Source organism: Panthera tigris, chromosome E2 (genome assembly GCF_018350195.1).
Source record: "Panthera tigris isolate Pti1 chromosome E2, P.tigris_Pti1_mat1.1, whole genome shotgun sequence".
Classification (NCBI taxonomy): Eukaryota; Metazoa; Chordata; class Mammalia; order Carnivora; family Felidae; genus Panthera; species Panthera tigris.
The window spans coordinates 12,160,342-12,187,074 of record NC_056674.1 but is presented as its reverse complement, the minus strand read 5'-3'; the positions used below and the strand labels follow the sequence as shown (position 1 = coordinate 12,187,074).

Below are 26,733 nucleotides of genomic sequence, written 5' to 3'. Positions count from 1 at the left end.
CCAGCCTCAAAAGTTTACATATGGTATAAGTTCATTTATATGACACTCTCAAAAAGACAAGCCTATAGGGGTCTAGTGGTTGCCGGTAGTTACAGATGTGGTGAAGGATGATTATGAAGAGAAAACAGGAGGGGAATTTGGGGAGCTGATGGGACTGCTCTGCATCGGATGATGGTGGCGATTATATACACTTATACCTGCATTAAAATGAATAAAACTGTACCCCCAAAAGAAAAAGATAGTGAACTTTACAAGAATTGTTTTTTAAAAGTCCATTTCCTTATCTGTAATATAAGGGTATTAGGTTTGTTATGAGAAATAAGGTTTTTTCCTTCATTTATTTTATTTTTTGGAGAGAGAAAGCATGTATGTGAGCTGGGGAGGGGCAGAGGAAGAGGGAGAGAATATTAAGCAGGCTCCATGCAGCGCGTGACCTCACGACTGTGAAATCATGATCTCAGCGAAAACCAAGAGTCGGACACTTCACAGACTGAGCCACCCAGATGCCCTGAGAAAGAAGTCGATCTATGTAAACTATTGGAAACACTGCCTCCTCGTCATAACAGTCTGCAAATATTTGCTATTATTATTTCTACCAATGTATTTCTTAGGAAAAAATATAGTTGATTCTTAGGAAATATGTTTTAGATCATCAAAAGAATTTCCCATCCACTTTTCAACACTCTGAAATAGTTGGCGGATTATGTAGCTCACTAATTTTAACTGAGATTAAGGAATATCGCCATCGACCATTTTGCTACCTCATTCCAATTTCAGAAATTCTGCCCTGCCAACATTTCATGCCAGCTGTCTGTTGAGTAGTTATTCTAACCAGAAACCCTGGCCCATCTTATACTGAGTGCTGAACACACAGAGAAAAATATGACATGGTCCCAGCAACACAAGAACTGCAGGTGTATGGAAAGAGAGGGATAAGAAACAAAAAAACCAGACGCAGGTAAGCCAAATTCTATATACGGAAACAAAATCCATCACCATCCCTCTCCAAAGTGCCATGTTCTTGTGGAGCCTTCTGAACTAACATTCTCCAAGCATCAAAGATGCTTGAAGTGAAAACCTTAGAGTAGCTGCTAACATCTCCCTTTCTTGGTCTTGGATATAAAAAAAAATGATAATCAATTTCTGGCAATTATGACAACCAACGAACCACTATCATGCTGACTCAATGTTGGGGATTTGCTTTAAGAGGCTGAAACAAAAAGACTGGGGGCGGTGGGGGTACAAGGCTGACAAATGGTAACAAGGATTAAATACGGGTGATGGTTCCACTGGGGCTCATTATGGTTACTCTTATTACACTTGGCTGTATTTATAAATTTCCACAGTAAAAACTTATGGGAGAAATAAAACCTATATCTACTTTGTAAATCTTTAGAAAAAAAAGCCAAAACTATATATATGGATCAGGAAAACATTAAAATATTAATATTGTTATCTCTACAACCTGTGGTTACTGGCAATTAAACTTTTCTCTTGTGGAACCTGGGTGGCTCGGTCGGTTGAGCGTCCAACGTCAGCTCAGGTCATGATCTCATGGTTGAGCGTCCAACTTCAGCTCAGGTCATGATCTCATGGTTTGTGAGTTTGAGCCTCATATCGAGCTCGCTATTAGCCCACTTCTGATCCTCTGTCCCCCTCCGTGTCCCTTCCTCACTGGTGCTCTCTGTCAAAAATAAATAAACCTTAAAAAAAAAAAAAAAAGGAAAAATCCCTTTAATAGAGAACAGAACCTTAAAAAAAAAAAAAAACTTTTCTCCTTATACCTCAGGTATTTTCTTAATTCTCTACAATATGCCATCGTTATTTCTATAATCAGAATATGAACTATAAATTTCTAGGATTGAAGTTTTAAATATTTATTTATTTATTTTGAGAGAGAGAGAGAGTGAGCAGAGGAGCAGCAGAGAGAGAGGGAGAGAGAATCCCAAGCAGGCTCCACGCTGTCAGCATGAGCCCGATGTGGGACTCGATCTCATGAACTGTAAGCTCATGACCTGAGCCGAAATCAAGAGTTGGACGCTTGACCAACTGAGCCACTCAGGCACCCCCCTAGAATTTAGTCTTTTTAAATTATAGTTGACGTATTATGTTTCGGGTATACAACACAATGATTTGATAATTCTACACATTATGCAATGCTCCCCACAATAAGTGTAATTATCATTTGTTACCATACAAAATTAATACAGTATTATGGACTCTATTCTGTACTTTTTATCCTTGTGACTTATTCTATAACTGGAAGTTTGTACCTCTTAACTCTCTTCACCTATCTCACCCATCACCCCCAGCCCTCTCTCCTTTGGCCACGACCAGTTTGTTCTATTTATCGGTCTGTTATTGTCGTGTTTGGTTTTTAGATTCTAATATAAGTGAAATCATACGGTATTTGTCTCTCTCTGACTTATTTCATTTAGAAGTATAAATATTATTCCAAATAAAATGCCATTAAATTACAGATGACTGAAAATATCTTATCAAAAACTCAAAGTTCATTGACATAGCTTTCATGGCCCTCTACAAAAATCCAAAACATGCCTTCTCAACATGATACTAAGCATAGTAAGAACTAAGGCAATAGGTTGAAACCTAACTCAAATCCCAGCTCAGCCTTCCTAGGTGTGTGACCTAGGACAAACAACTTATGCCCTCTGTGTCTCCCTTTTCTCATCTACAACATGGGAATAACAGTATCCATGGGACCCCATAGGGCTCTTGTTGGGATTGCATATGTTAATTCACATAAAATTTCTAGGATGATGTTTAACGTTAAATGTTTAAATAGAATCATTAGGAGACAGGAAGATGGTGGCAAAGCAGGAGGACACTAGGCTTGCCTGGTCCCACAAATGCAACTAGGTAACTATTAGATCAAGCTAAATACCCTAGAAATCAACCTGAAGACTGACGGAACAAACTCTACAACTAAACAGAGAGAAGGGGCTACGTCCAAGAAGGTAAGAAATGCAGAGACGTAGTTTAGGGGAGAAACAGATCCTGGCTGCTGTCGAGGGAAGGGTGCCGCGATCATGGAGAAGGGAGCGAGAAAGAGAGGAGCACACCAGGGACACCCGAGGAGAATGTTTCTCCATTGTCAATGGCTTGGAAAGTGAGAGGGGCTGAATTTTGTGCATTCTTACAGTTGTGCGGGGCTTAAAGCCTAGAGGTTTTTTGGGTTTTTTTGCTTTTTGTTTTTTGGGTTTTTTCCCTGCATGGCATTTTTTAATTGCGCAGCCAGTTTTAAATAAATGGAGAAAGCACCTTCCAAAAATTACACTAGCAAGGAAATATTCTGTCAAGCATTTACATAGTAAATTTCCACAGTTTTACATAAGATTCTTAATATCTACTTTCACTGTACACGAGGGAAAGGAGCCCCCTCAGGTAGGTGTTCTCTCTGCTTTCAGAAACAAACCAAAGGACCTGAAATTGGAGGCAAGCCTGGGATGCCAAGAAGGGGGAAAAGAAATGATAATGGGCCATTCATAAATTCCATGTCCAAGCCACTTGTTCAATGGCCCTTACATAATTTTAGGGCAAACTACTGCCCTTATGATAAAGTTGCGATCTGAAAAGCCATAATTCTGGATCGTAGTAATATATCTCAGTACCTTGCTAGATGATAAAGACAATACTTAGGCTCACCTATAAGGTTTGAATAGACAAATACTTTAGAGGAATTCCCTAGGACTTTACAGTCTCTACTTTGAAAGCCTGGAGCTTTAAAAGTCAGTGGGCTTGGCTGAGATAGAGCCCAGAAGGCTCTTGAAGAGAAGCTGTTCTTGAAGAGAAAGACAGGCAAACAACCGAGGGGAATGCAGCACGAAAACAGCAATCTGAAGAGCAGCTGGGGCACACAGTTGGGAGATTATTTGCTGTTCTCAGAGCATGTCCCTGAGAGGCAGCATCCACAGAGACACCTCCCCAGGATAAAGGAGGTGGCCCGGCACCATTTCCCTCTCCCATCCCTCAGCATAAGCACAGAGCCACCTGCAGAAAGCAGTACAGCACAGATACTGGCTGCCTAACCTGCTTGCACCAAGCCCCACCCTGCTGTGCTCCAGTGGAACTGCCTTTTCAGTCTCAGTACAGTGGGCCCCTCCCCCAGAAGACCAACACAACCCCCTGCCCTCACCATGTCTCCAGACCAGAGAGTTTTGCAGGGCCTCAGTTCCAGTGGAGATGGTGAAGAGACTCATTTCACAAGCAGACCAGAGCACACCTATTTAAAACTCACCAAATTTAGGCCAGGGACCAATCACTGCCCACAGTAGGCAAAGAGAGCCTCTGCAGGCAAGGAGAACCTCTGCAGACAACTGGCCTGAAGGACAGAGCAACCAGAACACAACAGCAGAGTGCATGCAGCACACACTGTAGACACCCTGAAGTGCCAGGCCCTGGGAAATACATGGCTTCTTTTTCACAAGGTCATTATTTTCAAGAGCAAAGACACAACTAGCTGTTCTAACACAGAGAGGCAGGCAGAGACTTAGACAAAATGAGAAGACAGAAGAATGTATCCCAAATGAAAGAAGAGACAAGTTCACGGCTAGAGATCTAAGTGAAACAGGTATCACTAACATACCTGATAGAGAATTTAAAGCAACAATCATAAGGATGCTCAGCGGACTAGAGAAAGAATGGAGACGTTAGTGGAACCCTTAACACAGTGATAAAAGAGTTAAAAAAGAGATGAAGAGTGCAATAAATAAGATTAGAAACACGCTTGATGCGATGACCAACAGGCTGGAAGAAGTATAAGAACAAATTAATAACCCAGAAGACAAAGTAATGGAAAACAATAAAGCTATATAAAACAGAGAAAGAATTATGCAAAACAAAACTTAGGGAACTCAGTGATTCTATCAAACGTAATATTTGTATCACTGGAGTCCCAGAAGAAGAAGATAGTGAAGGGAGCAGAAAACTTATTTGAAGAAATAATAGCTGGAACTTCTCAAATCTGGGAAAGGAAACAGACATCCAGATCCAGGAGGCACAAGAACCCCCAACAAAATCAACAAAAGCAGGCCAACACCAAGACACATTGTAGTTAAATTTATAAAATGCAGTGACAAAGAAAAAAAATCTTAAAACAGCAACACAAAAGAAGTCAGTAACTTACAAGGGAAAACCCATAAGGCTAGCAGGAGATTTCTCAATAGAAACTACAGGCCAGAAGGGGGTTGCATGATATTTTCAAAATGCTCAATTCAAAAATTCTGCTGCCAAATATACTCTATCTAGTAAGGCTATCATTCAGAATAGAATGAGAAAGAAAGAGTTTCCCAGACAAACCAAAGGAGTTCACGAGGACTAAACCAATCCTGCAAGAAACATTAAAGGGGACTCTGAATGGAAAGGAGAGACCAAAAGTGAAAGTATGAGGGCAAGAAAAACAAAAGCAGTAAAAATGAATATTTATGTAAAAACTCAGTCAAGGAACTCTCTCTCTCTTTCACACACACACAAATATAAAATATGATGACAAATATAAAAATGTGGGGAGGAAAGGAGAAAAGAATAGGTTCAAACTTAAACGACCATCAAGTTAATATAGATTGCTATATGCAGAAGAGGTTATATACCAACCTAATAGTGACCATATTATCAAAAGCCACTGATAAATATGCAAAGAATACAGAGAAAGAAATCCAAATATATCACTATGGAAAATAAGCAAAACATGAAAGAGAAAAAGACAAGAAAGGATCAGAGAAAACATAAAACAAGTAATAAAATGGGAATAAATACATATCTATTGTAATTACTTTGAATGTAAATGGACTAAACGCTCCAATCAAAAAACACAGGGTGTCAGAATAGGGGGGAAAAAAAGACCCCCTACATATGCTGCCTACAAGAGATTCATTTTAGACCTAACGACACCTGTAGATTCAAAGTGAGGGGATGGAGAAACATTTACCATGCAAATAGATGTCAAAAGAAAGCCAAAGTAGCAATACGTACATCAGACAAACTGACTTTAAAACAAAGACTGTAACAAGAGACAAAGAAGGGCCCTATAATAAAGGGGACAATCCAGTAAGAAGATATAACAATTGTAAATATTTATGCCCCAACATAGAAGCTCCCAAATATATAAACCAATTAATAACAAACATAAAGGAATTAATTGATAATAATACAATAGTTGGGGACTTTAACAGCCCACTTACATTAATGCACAGATCATCTAAGCAAAAATCAACAAGGAAACAATGGCTTTGAATGACACACTGGACCAGATGGGCTTAACGGATATTTTCCAAACATTCCATCCTAAAACAGCAGAATACACATTCTTTACAAGTGCACACAGAATGTTCTCCTGACTAGATCACATATTAGGTCACAAATCAGCCCTCAACAAATATAAAAAGACTGAGATCATACCACGCATATTTTCTGACACAACACTATGAAACTTGAAGTCAATCACAAGAAAAAAATCTGGAAAGACCACAAGTACATATAGGTTAAATAACATGCTACTTAACAATGAAAGGGTCAACAAGGAAATGAAGAAGAAGTTAAAAAAAAAATCCACGGAAACAAATGAAAATGAAAACACGACAGTTCAAAACCTCTGGAATGCGACAAAAGTGGTCGTAAGGGGGAAGTATATAGCAATAGAGGCCTACATCAAGAAGAAAGGAAAAAAAAAAAAAAAAAAGAGAAAAATCTCAAATAAACAATCTAAACTTACATCTAAAGGAGCTAGAAAAAGAACAACAAACGAAGCCTAAAGCTAGCAGAAAGAACAAAGATTAAAGCAGAAATAAATGATATAGAAACTAAAAACTAAAAACAAAACAAAACAAAAAAACCAATAGAACAAATCAATGAAACCAGGAGCTAGTTCTTTGAAAAAATAAAATTGAATAAACCTCCAGCCAGACTTATCAAAAAGGAAAGGGAAAGGACCCAAATAAATAAAATCACAAATGAGAGAGGAGAAATATCAACCAATACCACAGAAATACAAACAATTATAAGAGAATATTATGACAAAGTATATGCCAACAAACTGGACAATCGGGAAGAAATGGATAAATTCCTAGAAACATATAAACTACCAAAACTGAAACAGGAAGAAATAGAAACTTGAACACACCAATAACCAGCAAAGAAATTAAATCAGCAATCAAAAATCTCCCCACAAACAAAAGTCCAGGGCCAGATGGCTTCACAGGGGGAATCCTACCATACATTTAAAGAAGAGGTAATATCTATTCTTCTCAAACTATTTCAAAAAATTAAAAAGGAAGGAAAACTTCCAAATTCATTCTATGAGGACAGCATTACCCTCATACCAAAACCAGACAAAAGACTCCACTAAAAAAGAAAACTATATCCCTGATGAACATGGATGTGAAATATCTCAATAAAACACTAGCAAATCGGATCCAATAGTACATTAAAAGAATCATTCACCATAATCAAGTGGAATTTATTCCTGGGCTCCAAGCGTGATTCAATAGTCACAAATCAATGTGATATACCGCATTAATACAAGAAAAGATAAGAACCATACAACCCTTTCAATAGATGCAGAAAAAGCATTTGACAAAGTACAATATCCATTCTTAATTAAAAAAAAAAAACCTGAAAAAAATAGGTTTAGAGGGAACACCTCAATATAATAAAGGGCATATACAAAAAACGCACAGCTAATATCATCCTCAATGAGGAAAAGTTGAGAGCTTTTCCCCTATGGTCAGGAACAAGACAGGGATGTCCACTCTCACCATTGTTATTTAACATAGTACTGGAAGTTCTAACCTCAACAATCAGACAACAAAAAGAAATAAAAGGCATCCAAATCAGCAAGGAAGAAGTCAAACTTTCACTATTTGCAGATGACATGATACTCTATATAGGAAATCCAAAAAAAAAAATCCACCAAAAAACTGCTACAACTGATAAACAAATTCAGTAAAGTCATCAGATTCAAAAAAACAGAATCTGCTGCATTCTATACGCCAATAATGAAGCAGCGGGAATCAATCTCATTTACAAGTGCACCAAAAATAATAAGATACCTAGGAATAAACATAACCAAAGAGGTGAAAGACCTGTACTCTGAAAACTAGAAAACACTGATGAAAGAAATTGATGAGGACACAAAGAAATGGAAAGACTTTCCATGCTCATAGGTTGGAAGAACAAATACTGTTAAAATGTCAATACTACCCAAAGCAATCTACACATTTAATGCAATCCCTAGCAAAACACCACCAACATTTTTCACAGAGCTAGAGCAAACAATCCTAAAATGTATATGGAACCACAAAAGACGCTGAGTAGACAAAGCAACCTTGAAAAAGAAAAGTAAAGATGGAAGCATCAGAATTCCAGACTTCAAGTTAAATTACAAAGCTGCAGTAATCAAAACAGTATGGTACTGGCACAAAAACAGACACCAAGATCAATGGAACAGAACAGAAAACCCAAAAATGGACCCACAATTATAGGGTCAATTAACCTTAGGCAGAGCAGGAAAGCATATCCAATGGGAAAAAGACGATCTTTTCAACAAATCGCGTTGGGAAAACTGGACAGCAACATGCAAAAGAATGAAACTGAACCACTTTCTTACATCATACACAAAAACAAATCCAAAATGGATGAAAGACCTAAATGGGAGAGAGGAAAGCATCAAAATCCTAGAGGAGAACACAGGCAGTAACCTCTTTGACAGTAGCTGTAGCGACTTCTTTCTAGACACGTCTCCTAAGGTAAAGGAAACAAAAGCAAAAAATAAACTACTGGGATTACATCAAAATAAAAAGCTCTGCGCAGCAAAGAAAACAATCAACAAAACTAAAAGGCAACCTATAGAATGGTAGAAGATATTTGCAAATTACATATCTGATAAAGGGTTAATATCCAAAATAAATGAAGAACTTCTACAAATCAACACCCAACAACAAAGAATGCAGTTAAGAGATGGGTAGAAGACATGAGCATACAAGTCTCCAAATAAGGCAGTCAGATGGCCAACAGACACACGGAAAGAGGCTCAACAACACTTATCATCAGGGAAATGCAAATCAAAACCACAATGAGATACCACCTCACATCTACCAAAATGGCTAAAACCAACGGCATAAGAAACAACAATTGTTGGCGAAGATATGAAGAAAAGGGAACCCCCTTACACTGTTGGCGGGAATACAGACTGGTGCATCCAAGGTACAAAATGAAAGGAGGTTCCTCAAAAAGTTCTAAATAGAACTACCCCACGACCCAGCAACTGCACTTCTACGTATTTACCCAAAGGATATAAAAATACTGATTCGAAGGGATACATGCACCCCGATGTTTACAGTACCATTATCTACAACAACCAAATTATGGAAACCCCTCGACTGATGAATGGATATGGAAGATGTAGTATATGTATACACGATGGAATATTACTCAACCATAAAAAAGGAATAAAATCTTGCCATTTGCAATGACATGAGTGCAGTTAGAGTCTTACGCTAAGTGAAGCAAGTTAGTCACAGAAAGGCAAATACCATGTTATTTCACTCCTGTGTGGAGTTTAAGACACAAGCAAAGGAAAAGAGAGAGGCAAACCAAGAAACAGACCCTCAACTATAGAGAACAAACTGATGGTTACTAGAATGGAGGTAGCGGAGGGATGGGTAATAAGAGGTGGGGATTAAGGAGGGCACTTGTATTTTTTTAACCCTTCCTTCCTTCCTTCCTTCCTTCCTTCCTCCCTTTCTTTTTTTTTTTTTTTTTTTTTTGGTGGGGGGGGAAGCAGAGAGACAGAGAGAGAGAGAGAGAGACAGAGAGACAGAGAGAGTGAGAATCTCAAGCAGGCTCCAAGCACAGCTCAGAGCCCGAGACAGGCTGGATCCCACCACCCTGGGATCAGGACCTGAGCGGCAACCAAGAGTCAGATGTTCAACGGACAGAACCACCAAGCCACCCCCAAGGAGGGCACTTGTGATGACCATCAGGTGTTGGATGTCAAATCACTATATTGTACATCTGAAACTAGTATTACACTGTATGTTAACGAACTGGAATATAAATAAAAACTTTTTAAAAAGTAAGTGCAATCCTTATGACTCGTGCCCAAGTACTCCCCCATCCCTTCCTGTATTTAAACAAAAGTCAGGGCGTGTTCCTGGTAGAATCTGCAGATGCGTAAAGGAAATATCTTCTCCCCTGAGAGGAGATAACCTAACAGGAAGAAAGATGCTAAGTCCTACTCAGGTGAGGCTCTTCTTCCAGGAGGCAAAGCGTCATTCCCCCCTCCCAGCAGCCTTTTTCAACGATGTCCAGGCTGCGGAAGGAAAGGAAGCTCAGAGAAATCACAACTTCATCAGAACTCCCATGTACATTACAGTGGACAGTGCAGACAACATCCGGGAATAACCCCTACAAAAACCTACATTTAGATTAAAAACAAACAATTAGGAATCTGGGTGCAGCTTCGCTTTCTTCAGGGATCTGAGAAAGGCCAGGAGCCGGAGCTCTGACCCCATCCCAGGTTCACAGAAGCTTTCAGGAGACTGAGAAATCAAAAGGTACTGCTAACAGGGGACTTTTTTTTTTTTTTTTTTAACCCCAAGCCAGGCTCTAAGTCCTTCACTTCTCCGTCCTCCCTTAACTCGCAAAATAACTCTATTAGGTAGACGCTAATATCCACTTAAAGAAGAGGAAAGAGAGGCAGAGACGCACAGAAATTCTCCGAATATTCCACCGCGGGGATGCGGCAGCACTGGCTGGTGGTCGGGGAAAGGGCGGGGAGGCGCAGAGCCAGGAGGAGACCCTCCCCCCCGGCGAGGTGGGAGCCTGGCCCGGCCCCGAGCCGGGGGATGCGCCCACCGCCCCGCAGTCCACAGAGCTCATTCAAAGGCAACACCAACCCCGCCCTTGGCCGCAGGCGGCCTCTCTTCCCCAGCGTCCAGAGCCTGGTCACCGTGGCCCAAGGCAATGGGAAGCCAGGTCAGTGCGGCCGCGGGGAGGGCCCCCGGGGAGGCAGGGGCTCACCTTTCGCGGAGGAACGAAGGCCGCGGCCTCGCGTACCTGGAGCGGAAGCGACTCTGCCTACAGAACCCCCCCCCCCTGGACTACGCTTCCCAGAATTCCCGGCGGGAGCAGGGACGCCGCCTTGGCCGCCTGCGGCGGAAGTTATCCAGCCTCACTGAGTTCCGGGACTACACTTCCCAGAATTCCCAGGCCGCCTCGTCGCCTTCCTAGGGTGGAAGTATCGGCTGTCCCAGCGAGAGGCTGGATTGTATTTCGGAGCCTGCGGGTCGGAGCGAGTTCCGTAACCCCGAAATGCTGCCACAGGTACAGAACTCCTTGATGTACTTCTGTATTATCTCCAGCCAACCATGCAAGCGAGGCGTCTTTCGGGAGCGTAATGCGTCTGGCCTTGTGCATCGGTGGACTGCAAATCCCGGAACCTCCTGCGGAGTGGCCTTTCCTCAAGGCTCTCCTCTCTCTTTGGGATAGTCAGTATTTGGACAGGCGGTATTCTCTTTTGGATAGTCGGTACGAATTAATTCTATACCGTTAGTGGAGCTTGGCCGCCCCCTCCCCCGTCGTTTTCTTGAAAAATTTTTTTTCTTCCAAACTAAGTGACAAAAACTAAGAAAAAACTCAACCAAAGCAAACTATGGAGCTATTCTAAGAAGCTACCTCCTAGAGACCAGTGAACTGGAGAAAGAGTAGAGGGGAGGGGATTATGGAAAGGAAGGGATGGCGGGTGGGGGTGGGGAGTGGAATGCAGATACTAAAAGGACATTGTGCTGACCTATACAGAGTATTGAATTTGACAAATAGAGTCTCAACCTTACTTTGACTGGATTGCCTTTTTTAGTCTATATGGGCGTGCATGCGTCTAGAACCGACAGTGCTACCTACCCTGAAGTGTTCATCGCAAGATCCACAAGAATGGACGTGGATGCCAAGAATCCACAAGAAGCAGATGCAACCATTGATTGGTCAGGCCATAGAGCAGAAGCAACAAATGTTTTCCACATTTCCTTGGCTTTAATTGCTGATTTTGAAACGTGAGTCATAAGGCAAATGGGAGGAGCTATACTGACAGAGACAAACGTTGGAAACCTTTATAAAATCTTGAAGTATTTTTCTTCTTTAAGCTTCTGGCATCACATCACTGATCTTCTCCCTGCTCTAGACATAAAAACTTGTAAGTTGTCTTATGGAGGACGTGATTCAGGGAGGACAGGAGATGAAATAATGGCTTAATCCAGAAAATCTGCAAAGAGAGAAAAGAGAAGAAAAAGTTTAGTTGCTCGGGTTTCTCCTGGGGAATAAATATATTATCGTTTTCCTTTATGCTGGAATATTAATTGTATTCAATGCTATGTCACTTGAGCCTCTTATCATCTAGAACAGCTCCCCTTCTTTTTTGTGTGCCCTTGACCTGCTGAAATAGTAACTCGGTTGGCATGTAGGATTGCTCACATTCTGGATTCGTCTAATGACTCTTCTGGCATGTGTTGTCCTGATGCCAACGTTTTCTGTAAAGTATAAGTTAAGGCCTAGATTTTTGGCAATAATAAGTACAGTGTGGTGCTGAAAAACAGCTGAATGAGGTCAAATACAATGTCCACCTGAAACTATCTCAAATGTTGGGCGAGTACTGTCACTGAGGAGTGAAGGAAAAATGACAGGACAGGTGTAAATACCAAATGAAGACACCTTTTACAATCTGTATAAGCAAGAAAGAGAGTTTTGTTTAAGCCCAAGTTAGGACAGCTGCCCGGGAAACACTCTTCACAGGGAAGAATGTGTTCTGGAGAATGAACAGTTTTCAAAGGAGTGTATACCTTTTTTTACATCTTATAAAAGCTCAACAGGTTATAGATTAACATGTATGCAGGGGTCACAAGTTTTAACATCAAGGAATGCAGGGAGAAGGAGCACTGCTGGCTATCTTAAGGACAAGATGGTTTTCCGTTAGGCTACTCATTTACAGAGCAGGTGCACAATGTATGCTTGGTGGGCCATAAATCAGGCTTTTGGTTTAGACAAAGTTTATGTACAATCAGGCTGACTTAGATAGAAATCTAAAATGGCTTCCCTTATATCTCAGGCCTTTAGAGATTTTTTTTTTTCTCTCATCACATCCGTTATGTGAAAATGGTCCGTGGTTCAAAAGGACCAGAATTGATGTAAGAAATCATGCGGGGTACCGAACTAACAACACAGGAAACAACAGGTGTTGGTGAGGATGTGGAGACAGGAACCCTCTTACAATGTGGGTGGGAATATAAACTGGTGCAGCCACTCTGGAAAACAGTATGGAGGTTCCTAAACAAAAGTTAGAAATAGAACTACCCTGTAATCCAGCAATTGCCCTACTAGGTGTTTACCCAAAGGATACAAAAATACTGATTCAAAGGGATACATACACCCCAATATTTATAGCAGCACTATCAACAACAGACAAATTATGCAAAGAGCTCAAATGTCCATCAGCTGTTGAGTGGATAAAGAAGTTGTGGCATATACATACAATGGAATATAACTCAGCCATCAAAAAGAATGAAATCTTGCCATTTGTAATGGTGTGGAGCTAGAGTGTATTATGCTAAGCGAAATAAGCCAGTCAGAGAAAGACAGATACTATATGATTTCACTAAGAAACAGAATTTAAGAAACAGAATAGATGAACATGGGAAAAGAGGCAAACCGTAAAACAGATTCTTAACTATAGACAACAAACGGATGGCTACTAAAGGGGAGGTAGGTGGGGGATGGGTTAAATGGGTGATGGGTATTAAGGAGGGCACTTGTGATGAGCACTGGGTGTTGTATGTAAGTGATTAATCACTAAATCCTATACCTGAAGCTAATATTACACTGTATGTTAACTAACTGGTGTTTTTTTTTTTTTTAAACATTTATTTATTTTTGAGACAGAGACAGAGCATGAATGGGGGAGGGTCAGAGAGAGAGGGAGACACAGAATCTGAAACAGGCTCCAGGCTCCGAGCTGTCAGGACAGAGCCTGACGCGGGGCTCAAACTCACAGACCACGAGATCATGACCTGAGCCGAAGTCAGACACTTAACCGACTGAGCCACCCAGGCGCCCCAACTAACTGGCGTTTAAATAAAAACTTGGAAGATTAAAAAAAGAAATAATACCATGTAATTCCTAACTTAACAACCCCTCCCAAAAGACAATGCTTTAAAAAATACCTAATAGTTTGTATATTAAGGAGGATCAATCTGATAATAGGTGAATTTTCTGGATAAAATGACAGGGAAATTTTAAAATGCAATAGATAAATTTTTAATATACTTCCACTCCCTGTAATAATAAAACAGGTCATTTGAATAAACTTCTGGCAGATGATGGGTAGATAACACTTTTTTATTGAATTTTTTTTAACGTTTATTTATTATTGAGAGACAGACACAGAGCATGAGCAGGGGAGGGGCAGAGAGAGGGGGAGACAGACTCTGGAGCAGGGTCCAGGCTCTGAGCTGTCAGCACAGAGCCCAACGCGGGGCTCGAACCCACGGACCGTGAGATCATGACCCGAGCTGAAGTTGGGCACTCAACTGACTGAGCCACCCAGGCGCCCCTAGATATATTTTTAAAGCTGTCAAGAGGCATCGAAAGACAAGATGATGGAGAATTTGTGGGCTAAAATTCAGAGAAAGTGAGGGAGTCATGCGCTTGTGGTGACTTTTCTTGTGGGGTGATAGCTGAAAAGCCTGGAAGGTCCGCAGCATTTTTGACACCCATTTGAGGGTAAGGGGAACAAAACGTTCTGGCAAACGCTCCAAAATACACATCTTTTCAGGCACACATAAAATATTTACAAAAAGGGATCACATGACGGGCCCTAAAGGAATAGCAACAAATTTCACAATGCTGAGATAATACCGGATGTGCTTTCTGAATGTAATGAACTTCAGCCAGAACTCAATAACAAAAAAAAGATGATTTTAAAACTCCCATGTGTGTTCTAATACAGTACTGTCCCTCAGCTCCCAAACCACCCTTCTTTACCCTGTTTTATGGCGCTGGGATGGAGGCTTTGCAGCCTATCCTTCTGCTTTGACACCTGGTTCTGTGTTAGTCTCTGCCGACAGAAGGAGACTGCAAGGCTGGAGAAGGAAGAGACTTGCTACTTCCTCTGGGCTTCCAGGAACAGCACTGCCTTCTGGTAGCAGCTGCTCACTCTAATTTGCACCTTTCCCAACACCTGACAACCAGTTTCATGGCTCCTCGCAGACACTATCAAACAGCCTCTCACATCCTGCTCCTCAGATGTCTAAGTCCTAGAACTGCAGCACTCTTCCTCTGACTGAGCTCGGGAACCAGAGCCAGCGGAACACTCCTCCCACCTTGGCGGTTTGAGTTTCAAGATATCAGGACCTTCCTCCAAGCTTGTCAGTTTTAATAATCCCTGTCTCTTCACTTTGTTACCCCAGACCTGGGGGTCGTTGCTGATTGTTGTGCTTGTTACCTGCACCACGCCTTAGAATCCTCTGTTCTTGGGGCGCCTGGGTGGCTCAGTCGGTTGAGTGTCCGACTTCGGCTCAGGTCATGATCTCGCGGTCCGTGAGTTCGAGCCCCGCGTCGGGCTCTATGCTGACAGCTCAGAGCCTGGAGCCTGTTTCAGATTCTGTGTCTCCCTCTCTCTCTGACCCTCCCCCGTTCATGCTCTGTCTCTCTGTCTCAAAAGCAAATAAACTTTTTTAAAAAATCCTCTGTTCTCCCTTTCAGTAATCTAGTCATCAACTCCCTACATATACCAATTCTCTCTTTTCAAATAACTGATGTGGTCTGTCTTTTCAGTGGACTCTAAGTTATATACCATGTTTGGAAATAAACCAAATCCATATAGATCAAAGAAATACTGCATACAAAACTAAAATGTATTTTAACTGAGTGATAATAAAAATACTTCCTATCAAAGCACATAGGATGCACCCAATACATCAAATTAAAGGAAAGCTTTAAGTAAAGGCATGAAGGAAGTAAAAAAAAAAGGCTGGAAATTAAGAAATGAAACATCCATCTCAGTAAGTTAGAAAAAGAGCAAATTACTTCTCCCAATGTACAGGTACAATAAAAATGAGAACAGATGGGGCACCTGGGTGGCTCAGTCAGTTGAGCGTCCAACTTCGGCTCAGGTCATGATCTCACGGTCTGTGGGTTAAAGCCCTGTGTTGGGCTCTGTGCTGACAGCTCGGAGCCTGGAACCTGCTTCAGATTCTGTGTCTCCCTCTCTCTCTGCCCCTAACCCACTCGTATTCTGTCTCTGTCTCTCTCAAAAATAAACATCTAAAAAAATTTTTTTAAATGAGAACAGATACATAAAATAGAAGACAAACATAGTACAAGAGGACTAAAAGGTTATTCTTTGAAATGAGAACAAAAACATTGACAAATCCATGTGAAGATTTATTATTAAAACAGTTAGAAATCACAAATTACCAAGGAAATGAATGAAAAAGGAAACATCACTATTCATTCTTATGGACATGAAGGGATACTCTGTGAACTTAATGCCAATGAAATTGAGAACTTAAGTGAATAAATTTCTAGAGAATTTAAAACATAGTTTAAAACACACATCAAAACAGACACAAGAAGTTATCACAACTCTGAATAGAACTAGTACTTGAAATGGAATTTATTAAAAATCCACAAAGGAATTCTCTGAGACAGTGTCATCAGTGAACTCTATCAAACATTTAAGGAAGAACCCATGCTTATCTTAGAATACAATGGAATATTACTCAGCAATCAAAAAGAATGAAATCTTTTTTTTTTTTTGCAACAATGTGGATGGAATTTTGCCATTTGCAACAATGTGGACGGAACTAGACTGTATTATGCTCAGTGAAATAAGTCAATCAGAGAAAGACAAATATCATATGATTTCATTCATATGTGGAATTTAAGAAACAAAACAGATGAACATAGGGAAAGAGAAGGAAAAATAAGATGAAAACAGAGAGGGCGGCAAAGCACAAGAGACTCATATATAGACAACAAACTGAGGGTTAATGGAGGGGTGGGATGGGCTAAATGGGTGATGGGCATTAAGGAAGGCACTTGGGATGAGCACTGGGTGTTACATGTAAGTGATGAATCACTAAATTCTACTTCTGAAACCAATACTACACTGTATGTTAACGAACTTGGGTCTAAATTTAAAAAGAAAAAAGAAAAAAAAAAGAATTCTTCCTGAGAGTAACAAAATAGGAAACACTTTCAACTAATTCCCAACCAACACTGATCAAAATCTGTTGCAGTCTTTATTAGAATGGAAAACGGTAGGCCTATCTCATCGGAAACACACATGTAAAAATTCTATGCCATAACTTATTCAACAGTTTATAAAAAGATAACACATCATGCCTAGCAGACTTACCAGGAATGCAAAAAACAGAGAGGTTGATAAATTAATCCTCCATTCATGATGAGAAATTTAGGAAACTGGCAATAAATTACAGCGAACATGGAAAGCAATGTGAAGAGTTGAAAACATTTGCTATGAGACTGGCAATAAGACAATGATTCTTACCCTAACCACTTCTACTAAATGTTGCTTTTGCCCCTTTGTTCTTCAATCTTACCAGCTTTTCTGATTAACTTTGATAATTTATACTAGATCCTTTGGATTTTCTAGGCACAAGAGCACATGTTGACTTCAGGCTTGCAACAAAGGTGGCACTGCAGAGCTAGGGTAACGAGGAAGGTATTCCATACATGGTCCTGAGTTAAACTGGGTGGTGTCGAGGGGGGAATAATGATCTCTACCTCAAGCAATAAGCAAAAAATCTCATGCTGGTGGACTATAGAGCCAAATTTGAAGTATTTCTTATGAAACTTCCAATCTACTCAAGATATATACCCATAAGCACTGTGTGTGTGTGTTTACCAAAAAGACATGTATACGAATTTTCATTGCAGTATCATCCATAATAGGGATATGCTAGAAATACTCCAAATGTTTATCCATGATGGAATGAATAAATTTTTTCACAACGGAGCCGGACACAGGAAGGATATTGAACAAACTTTAGCTATATGCGACACCATGGGTGAATCTCATAAATATGATGTTGAACAAAAGAGCTAGGCAGAAAATAGGAGGTGTGGTATGATTCCGTTTATACAAAATTCATAAGCCAGTCAAAATTGAACTGTACTATTCAGGATGGACACTTTTGTAGTAAAAACATAAAGAAAATCAAAGGAGTCTATAAAAATTAGGGTAATTGGTTACTTATGATAGAGAAGGAAGCATCACGGTGCTGTGGGTAAGAGTGGAGCTTCTTCTGGGGTGCTTCACTTCTTGGTGTGAGTGGTGATTATGTAGCTGTCCATTTTCTGTTGATACTTTCACATGCATATTTATGATTGGGGCATTATTCTGAATATGAGTGATTTTTCGCATGCATAAAAATCAATGATATATGGTTGTATGGTACATCCGTACAATGGAGCATTATTCAGCAATAAAAAAATTAACTATCAAGTTATAAAACGACATGGAATAACATTAAATGCACATTGCTAAGTGAAAGAAGCCAGTTTGAAAGAACTATATACCATAGAATTCCAACTGTATAGACAGTAAAAATACCAGTAGTTGCCAGGGGCTTAGGGGAAGGGAGGGCTAATCGGTTGAACAGAGTGCTATTTTTGAGGCAATGAAACTATTCTGTATGATACTGTATGGTGGACACAGGACACAATGCATTTTTAAAAATTTTTTTAAATATGTATTTATTTTTGAGAGATAGCGAGACAGAGCATGAGCGGGAGAAGGGCAGAGAGAGAGGGAGACACGGAATCCAAAGCAGGCTCAAAGCTCTGAGCTGTCGGCACAGAGCCCAAGGTGGGGCTCGAATTCACAAACCGTGAGATCGTGACCTGAGACGAAGTTGGACGCTTCACCAACTGAGCTACCCAGGCGCCTGTGACATTATGCAATTTTCAAACCCACAGAACTGTACAACACGAAGAGTGAACTCTAAAGTAAACCGCGAACTTTAGGTAATAATAATATATCAATATTGGCTCATCAACTGTAACAAACATGCCACACTAATGCAAGATGTCAATAATAGGAAAAGCTGTGTTTGAGGGGGGAGGCAGGTATATGGTAAATCTCTGTACTTGCTCCAAAATTTTTCTGTAAACCTAACACTGCTCTAAAAAATAAAGTATTTTTTTAATCAGATCGGCTTCAAAGGAAAATGAATATATGGCAGAAAAGAACGTTTCATAAACTTGTTTTCAGAACTCAAAGGAAAAGCCTGAAGATAATGAGAATGTCTATAATGAATACAAACACATCAGTTAGGTGTATCTTAGAAACTAATTAGAAAAAAAGAGGATTACAGAAGGAAGCAGATTGTAGTAAGTAAACAATCAAGAGAGGATGAACAAAATTTCTCCACGTGAGCAATATTAAATAGTGTAACGAACAGAAATAGGAGAAGGGGAGGAGGGAGAGGAAGAGGGAGAAGAGGGGGAGGGGAGTGTGGAGAAGCGCTTGTCAACATTTGAGGTATTTTTGAAATACAAGGTAAAGCTAAAAATCAAGTCAGTTTCAAAGGAATGAAACATAAGCCGTGCATTTGAATTCTTTTCTGCAACATTAAAAGCACTCAGAAAATATAATGGTATCTACAGGATTTTGACATGAAAAGATTGTGTTCTTTCTATGGTCAGAAAATGTACTGTCCATGTGCAATATACTTGGCACACAAAATTCAGGTGTGATTCACTTCCAGACTCTTCCTGGAAAATTATAGGTCTCTGGCAACAATGTGGACAGAATTTCCATAGACCCTATTCCTATTCTAATTACATAGAAATGCTGAACAAAATGTAAAACTAAAAATAACATTTACTTATTCAATTATATCCCCTACCACTCACATTCTCATTCTCTCCTGCCCCACTGGTAGTCATGCTGTGATCAATGTGCACCTTTTATGTGTATGTGTTTCTGTCAAATTGTGTGGGATTGTGTGTGTGTGTGTGTGTGTGTGTGTGTGTGAGTGTGTATATATATATATATATATATATATATATATATATATATATGTGGGTGTGTGTTATATATATAAAACAAAAATTACTCATAACTTTTCTTTCAAAAAATTTGTTTTAATGTTTATTTTTGAGAGAGAGGCAGAGACAGAGACAGAGCATGAGCAGGGGAGGGGCAGAGAGAGAGAGGGAGATGCAGAATCTGAAGCAGGCTCCAGGCTGTGAGCTGTCAGCACAGAGCCCAACGCGAGGCTCGAACTCACAAACTGCGAGGTCATGACCTGAACCCAAGTTGGACACTTAACCAACTGAGCCACCCAGGCGCCCCATACTCATAACTTTTCAAAGCTATGTTCCCCCAATATTTTTACATGAAAAAATTTTTAATGTTTCTGCATTTTGAGAGAGAGAGAGAGAGAGAGAGAGAGCGAGAGCGAGCAGGGGAGGGGCACAGAGAAAGGGAGAGAAAGAATGCCAAGCAGGCTCCTCGCTGTCAGTGTAGAGCACAACACAGGGCTCTAACTCACCAGCTGTGAGCTGAGATCAAGAGTCAGATGCTTAACCAACTGAGCCACCCTGGTGCCCCTTTAATGTGGAGATGAGTTGGAAGAATTATAGTGTTCACCCATATACTCACAGCCTAGGTTCTAAAATCAGCAATATTTATTTCTTAGCTCTCCACCCAGATATCCTACCTATCACTTCTGTATCCAATTCAGAGTCCTATTAAGATACAAGACATTAACATCACCCCAGAAAATTCCCTCGAGAGACTTCCCAGTCAATGTCTACCCCTTTCCCCAGTAGCAACCACTGTTTTGATATTTTTTTCACCATAGATTCATTTTAGAATGTCAATTATATGGAATCATACAGTAGTACTCTTTTGCATTACAGTTATTGGAGCATAGTGTTTTTCAAATCCATTCATGGTGATGCACGTATCAGTCATTTGATCCTTTTATTAGAGTGATGTTCTATTGCATGAATACATCACAGCGGGTGGATTATCTGTTAATATTTTTTTTTAGCTATTATGAATAAGGCTTTCACAGTTTCTCTCCGTTATAAGATACTCCTGAAACTCAAGATAAAAAAAATCCAGGAGTGCCTGGGTGGCTCCATCAGTTTAGTGTTTGAGTTCAGCTCAGGTCATGATCTCCCAGTTTCCGGGTTTGAGCCCTTCGTTGGGCTCTGTGTTGACAGCTCAGAGCCTGAAGCCTGCTTTGGAGTCTGTGTTTCCCTCTCTCTCTCTCTCTCTCTGCCCCTCCCTGATCATGCTCTCTCTCTCTCTCAAAAATAAATAAACATTAAAAAAAGATTTAAAAGAGAAAAAAATCCAGAGAACGATTTGTAAATGTCTCTGCAAGCACACTTAGCCAGGGAAAGGGCAGTTTAGACTTACCAGATTAGTTTTTTAAAACAATAAAGTCCATTGTAATATCTCCTGCCCCCCTGGAGATTTCTGAATTCAAATGATAATCAAATCTGTGTCAATTAGGTGTTTAACAATGGTGATCATACAGATCATCCAAACATTTCAGGTATATAAAAGAACTAAATTTTAAAAAAGAAAAGTAGGGGCTGGGGAGGAAGCGAGTACTTTAAGATCACAATTCACATACTTGGTCTCAGAATCACCCAAAGAGCTAAGAAAGAAGAGAGGCCCAGTCTCCTGAAACTATTACAGGGTTTTGATTTTTTTTCTACTTCTACCAAATTTCCCAGGTAATTCTAACACCTAATTTTGAGAACTACTGCCTTAAAAATATTATGATATTCTCTATGTTTCCTAATATAACTGATTGAATTTCCCACACACTACAATTATACTGTACTCTGTAACATAGAAGGCACATAGGGTGTGCTAGGAACGATTCCAAGCCCTTTTCATATAATCTCATTTAAGCCTCGTGACCGCTTAATGTGATATGGAAGCAGAGTATCGCCCAAGATCATAAGGAATCATGGAATCGTGCTTCGGAGGTTTAACCCTGGCCCAGCCACTTATTGGCCTATTATCACCCATCTGTAAAATGAGGATAATCATAGGGTTGTTCTGAGAAAGAAGTAAGTTAACACAAGAAAATTGGAAATACTGTCTGAGTCCTCAGGGACTCTCCATAAATATTGGCTGTTATCAGCCCCACCATGATCACGGTGGGATAAATAGAGAACTCAAGGAGGTGGCAGAGTTGCAGAGAAAACAGAATACAGGAGATCCGCTACTCGCTGAGCAATCTCTATAAACCTGGAAAGCTCACTCAAATGGGGGCCAAACCCACCTTCTGCTACTGCCTACAGATTTCTCTTCCAGAAGGGCAAAGACGTGTTTGTCGCAGCTGACCTCCGGCCAAGAGAAAAGGCATCGCCGCCAATGCGGGCTCAACTCCCTCAGAGGAGACCCTACCACAGCCGCACTTCCCTGGAGCGGAAGCGACTGCCCGCAGCGCTCCCAGAATTCCCAAGGAGACTCTGGTTACAGCCACGCCCTTCTGTAAACGGAAGTTCCCGACTGCCTCGCGCTCTTAACGCTGACCTTTCCAGAACCGTGGGAAGAACTTTGGCTTCCTGGGGAGGAAGGTTGGCCACCTACTAGAACGTGGCTTGTGTTTCACATGATTCCGGAGCAGTATGCGAGCTTCTTAGTCCTGTCCTTGAACAAAATGCCTTTTATAATGAATTTGGAAGAGTTCCCTTATCTTCTATTTCTTTTTGTGCAAGTCTGAGTAGGATAAGTATGAATGCTTTAAATATTTGGTATACTTCACCAGTGAAGCCATCTACTCCTGGATTTTTGTTTGCTGGGAGAGTTTTGATTCCCAATTCAATCTCCTTTACTAGCAATTGGGCTGTTCATATTTTCTATTTCCTCATGATTTAGTCTTGGTAGGTTATGTGTTTCTAGAGATTTATCTATTTCTTCTAAGTTGTCAAATTTGTTGGCATATAATTGTTCATAGTAGTTTCTTAGGATCCTTCGTATGTCTGTGGTATCAGTTATAACCTCTCCTCTTTCATTTCTGATTTTATTTCAGTCCTCCCTCTTTCTTTCTTGGTGAATCTAGCTAAAGGTTTGATGATTTTGTTTATCCCTTTCCAAAGAACCAGCTCTTAGTTTCATTGATTTTCCCCCCATGTGTCTTTTTAGTATCCATTTCATTTATTTCTGCTCTGATGTTTGTTATTTCCTTCCTTTTACTAACTTTGGGCTTTGTCCTTCTTTTTACAGATCCTTGAGGTGTAAAATTAGGTTATTTATTTGAGATTTTTCTTGTCTCTTGATGTGGGCACTTACTGCTATGAAATTCCCTCTTAGAACTTCCTTTGCTGTGTCCCATAAGTTTTGGTATGTTGTACTCCCATTTTGACTTTTCTCAAGGTATTTTTTTTTAAATTTTATTTTCTAAATTTACATCCAAATTAGTTGGCATATAGTGCAACAATGATTTCAGGAGTAGCTTCCTTAATGCCCCTTACCCATTTAGCCCATCCCCCCTTCCACAACCCTTCCAGTAACCCTCTGTTTTTTCTCCATATTTAAGAGTCTCTTATGTTTTGTCCTTCTCCCTGTTTTTATATTGTTTTTGCTTCCATTCCCTTATGTTCATCTGTTATGTGTCTTAAAGTCATCATATGAGTGAAGTCACATGATATTTATCTTTCTCTGACTAATTTCGCTTAGCATAATATCCTCTAGTTCCATCCATGAAGTTGCAAATGGCAAGATTTCATTCTTTCTGATTGCCAAGTAATACTCCACTGTATATATAGACCACATCTTCTTTATCCATTCATCTATCAATGGACATTGGGCTTTTTCCATACTTTGGCTATTGTTGATAGTGCAGCTATAAACATTGGGTTGTGTGTGCCCCTTCAAAACAGCATACCTTTATCCCTTGGATAAATACCTAGTAGTGCGATTGCTGGGTCATAGGGTAGTTCTATTTTTAGTTTTTTGAGGAACCCCCATACTGTTTTCCAGAGTGGCTGCACCAGCTTGCATTCCCACCAGCAATGAAAAAGAGATCCTCTTTCTCCACATCCTCGCCAACATCTGTTATTGCCTGAGTTGTTAATCAAGGTATTTCCTTATTTCTTCTTTGAGCCATTGGTTCAACATTTTACACTTTTTAAACATATAAGATCTGTACATTTCAGTCCTTTACTAACAAACACATATATCCTTCAATACCAAAGTAAGAAGTTGCCATTTTACCTCATGCCCAAACTTTGAGGAATTCTAATTTGTGTGCCACTGGCCTTAAGAACAACTACATTTTTTCATGTAATAAACAAATTTTATTAGAAGAATACAAGTATTTTACAAAATCCAAGAAACTAAATCAACAAACATACTTTAAAGGCAAAGAAATGAGAGATGGTCAGGAAAACATAACAGGCAGTCTGTTAAATACATAATCTGCAAATACATACATATGTACATACATACATGGAATTAAGGAGACTTAGCAGAAAATCACTCAGTTCCATGGTTTATTTTCAAAATCCAAAATTAGTAGGACAAAGACTGTGAGTGGCTCAACCAGGGTAAGGTGAAAAGTATGAAACCAAGTAGCTATGGGCCAGAGGACTCAGTCACAAACACAAGATCTCAGAAAACAAGTGCCTGCCGGCCAGACCAATCAGCCTGAAACTACTACCTTCCACCCTGTAGTATACAAATACTATAGTACATATGTTTTGACATATTGTCATAGGTAAAATTTCAGAATCCTTATGTAACCACAAATGCACATACTGTACACAAAGTAAACAACCCAAAATCCAAGCCAAAACCAGTCCCGAAACCAGTCCCCAAAGAACAAATTCCTTCATATCAATAAATTACTGATGTCATAGGGCTGTTTGTCGAGTTAAAATCAACCAGGTGAAATTAATGTCTCCTGTAAAACTGCTGTGATTCTTTGAGATTCAGAAACCTATAGACTAAAGGTTAAACAGTGCAAATATAAAACATTATATGCAAATTAAAGAATCAAGAAAAATCCATTTCCCTATTAGAAACATTCTTCCCTTTGAGTTTTAAAATCTAAAAGCATATGAGGACAGTAATCTCAGAATAGAGGAGCACTTCCTCAGCTTGAAAGAGTATCTACAAAAAACCCTACAGCTAACATCATACATCATGTGGAGAATCTAGAAATTTTCTCACTAAGATCAGGAACGGGGCAAAGGTGTTACCATTCAACACTCTTTTCAACATCATACTAGAAGTTCTAGCTAATGCGTTAAGATAAGAAAAGGAAATTAAAGGTATACAGATTGGGAAGGAAGAAATAAAACTGTCATTTTTCACAGATGACATGATCATCTATGTAGAAAGTCAAAAAGAATGGACAAAAACATTCCCAGAACTAATAAGTCATTATTGCAAGGTTGCAGGATACAAAGTTAATACAAAAGTCAATCACTTTCCTATATACTAACAATGAAGAAGTAGAATTTGAAATTAAAACATAATACCATTAGCAATCCCCAAGGTGAAATACTTAGTTATAAATCTTAGTTATAACTACAGTTATAACAAAATGTTTATAAGATCTATATGAAGAAAACTACTCTGATGAACGAAATTAAATAATAACTAAATGAACGGAAAGATATTCCATGTTCATCGATAGGAAGACTCAATATTGTCAAGATGTCAGTTACTCCCTATTTCATCTATAGATACAATGCAGTCACAATAAAACTCCCAGCAAGTTATTTTGTGAATATTGAAAAACTGATTGTAACGTTTATATGGAGAGGAATAGACCCAGAATAGCCAACACAATACTGAAGAATAAAAAAGTTGTAGTATTGACACCATTTGACTTCAAGACTTACTATGCCACAGTATAGTTACAGTGATAAAGACAGTGGAGGTGTTGATGAAAGAATAGACAAACAGATCAATATAACAGGAGAGAGAGCCAGAAATAGACTAAAATAAAAACAACCAACTGACCTTTGACAGAGAAGCAAAGGCATAACAGTGCATCAGAGATAGTCTTTTCAACAAATGGTTCTGGAACTAGATGTCCTACTGCAAAAGAACGAGAAGGAGAAGGAGGAAGAGGAGGAGGAGGAGGGGGAGGGGACACAAGGGAGGAGGAGGAGGAGGAGGAGAAAACAAAAAGAAAAAGGAGTCTAGATCCAGACCTTAGATCCTTCATATAAATTAACTCAAAATGTATCAAAGACTTAACTGTAAAATTCAAATGTAAAACTCCTAGAAAATAATATAGAGGAAAATCTAGATGATCTTGAAGATGGCTGTGGCTTTGTAGATCAACATGAAAGAAATAGTTGATAAACTGGACTTTGTTAAAATTAAAAACTTCTGCTTTGTGAAAGACAATCTCAAGACAATGGGAAGATAAGCCACAGACTGGGAGAAAATATTTGCAAAAGACAGATAAAGGACCTTTATCCAAAATACACAAAGAACTCTCAACACTCAACAAGAAAACAAACAATCCAATTTAAAAATAGGTCAAAGACTTTGACACCTCACCAAAGAAGATATACAGATGGCAAATAAGCATATGAATAGATACTCTACATAATATCTCACCAGGGGAATTTAAAGCAAAAGATTATCTTCTCGTTTTTCCTAATCAAAATCCCATCAATAACTTTAAAAAAACAAAAAACAAAAAAACT

General features: G+C 39.6%; 1 protein-coding gene and 1 long non-coding RNA gene across 4 annotated transcripts in view; one reads left to right on the top strand and one right to left on the bottom strand.

The window, feature by feature from the left end:
* Positions 1-11,237: 11,237 nt before the first annotated feature.
* On the top strand, positions 11,238-12,362 carry LOC107180060. Its single transcript, XR_001510798.2, has 2 exons — positions 11,238-11,340; positions 11,873-12,362. It is a non-coding gene; the product is annotated as an uncharacterized LOC107180060 (long non-coding RNA).
* Positions 12,024-26,733, bottom strand: part of ZNF229 (zinc finger protein 229) — a 65,985-nt gene continuing 51,275 nt past the window's right edge. For 2 of the 3 annotated variants that reach the window (XM_042970708.1, XM_042970713.1), the window contains exon 5: positions 12,024-12,274. In XM_042970708.1, coding sequence (XP_042826642.1) covers positions 12,170-12,274 — 105 coding nt within the window. In that variant the 3' untranslated portion in view covers positions 12,024-12,169. Of the gene's footprint in view, positions 12,275-22,343; positions 22,597-26,733 lie in introns of those variants that run through there. The other variant, XR_006212185.1, reaches the window with a different exon arrangement.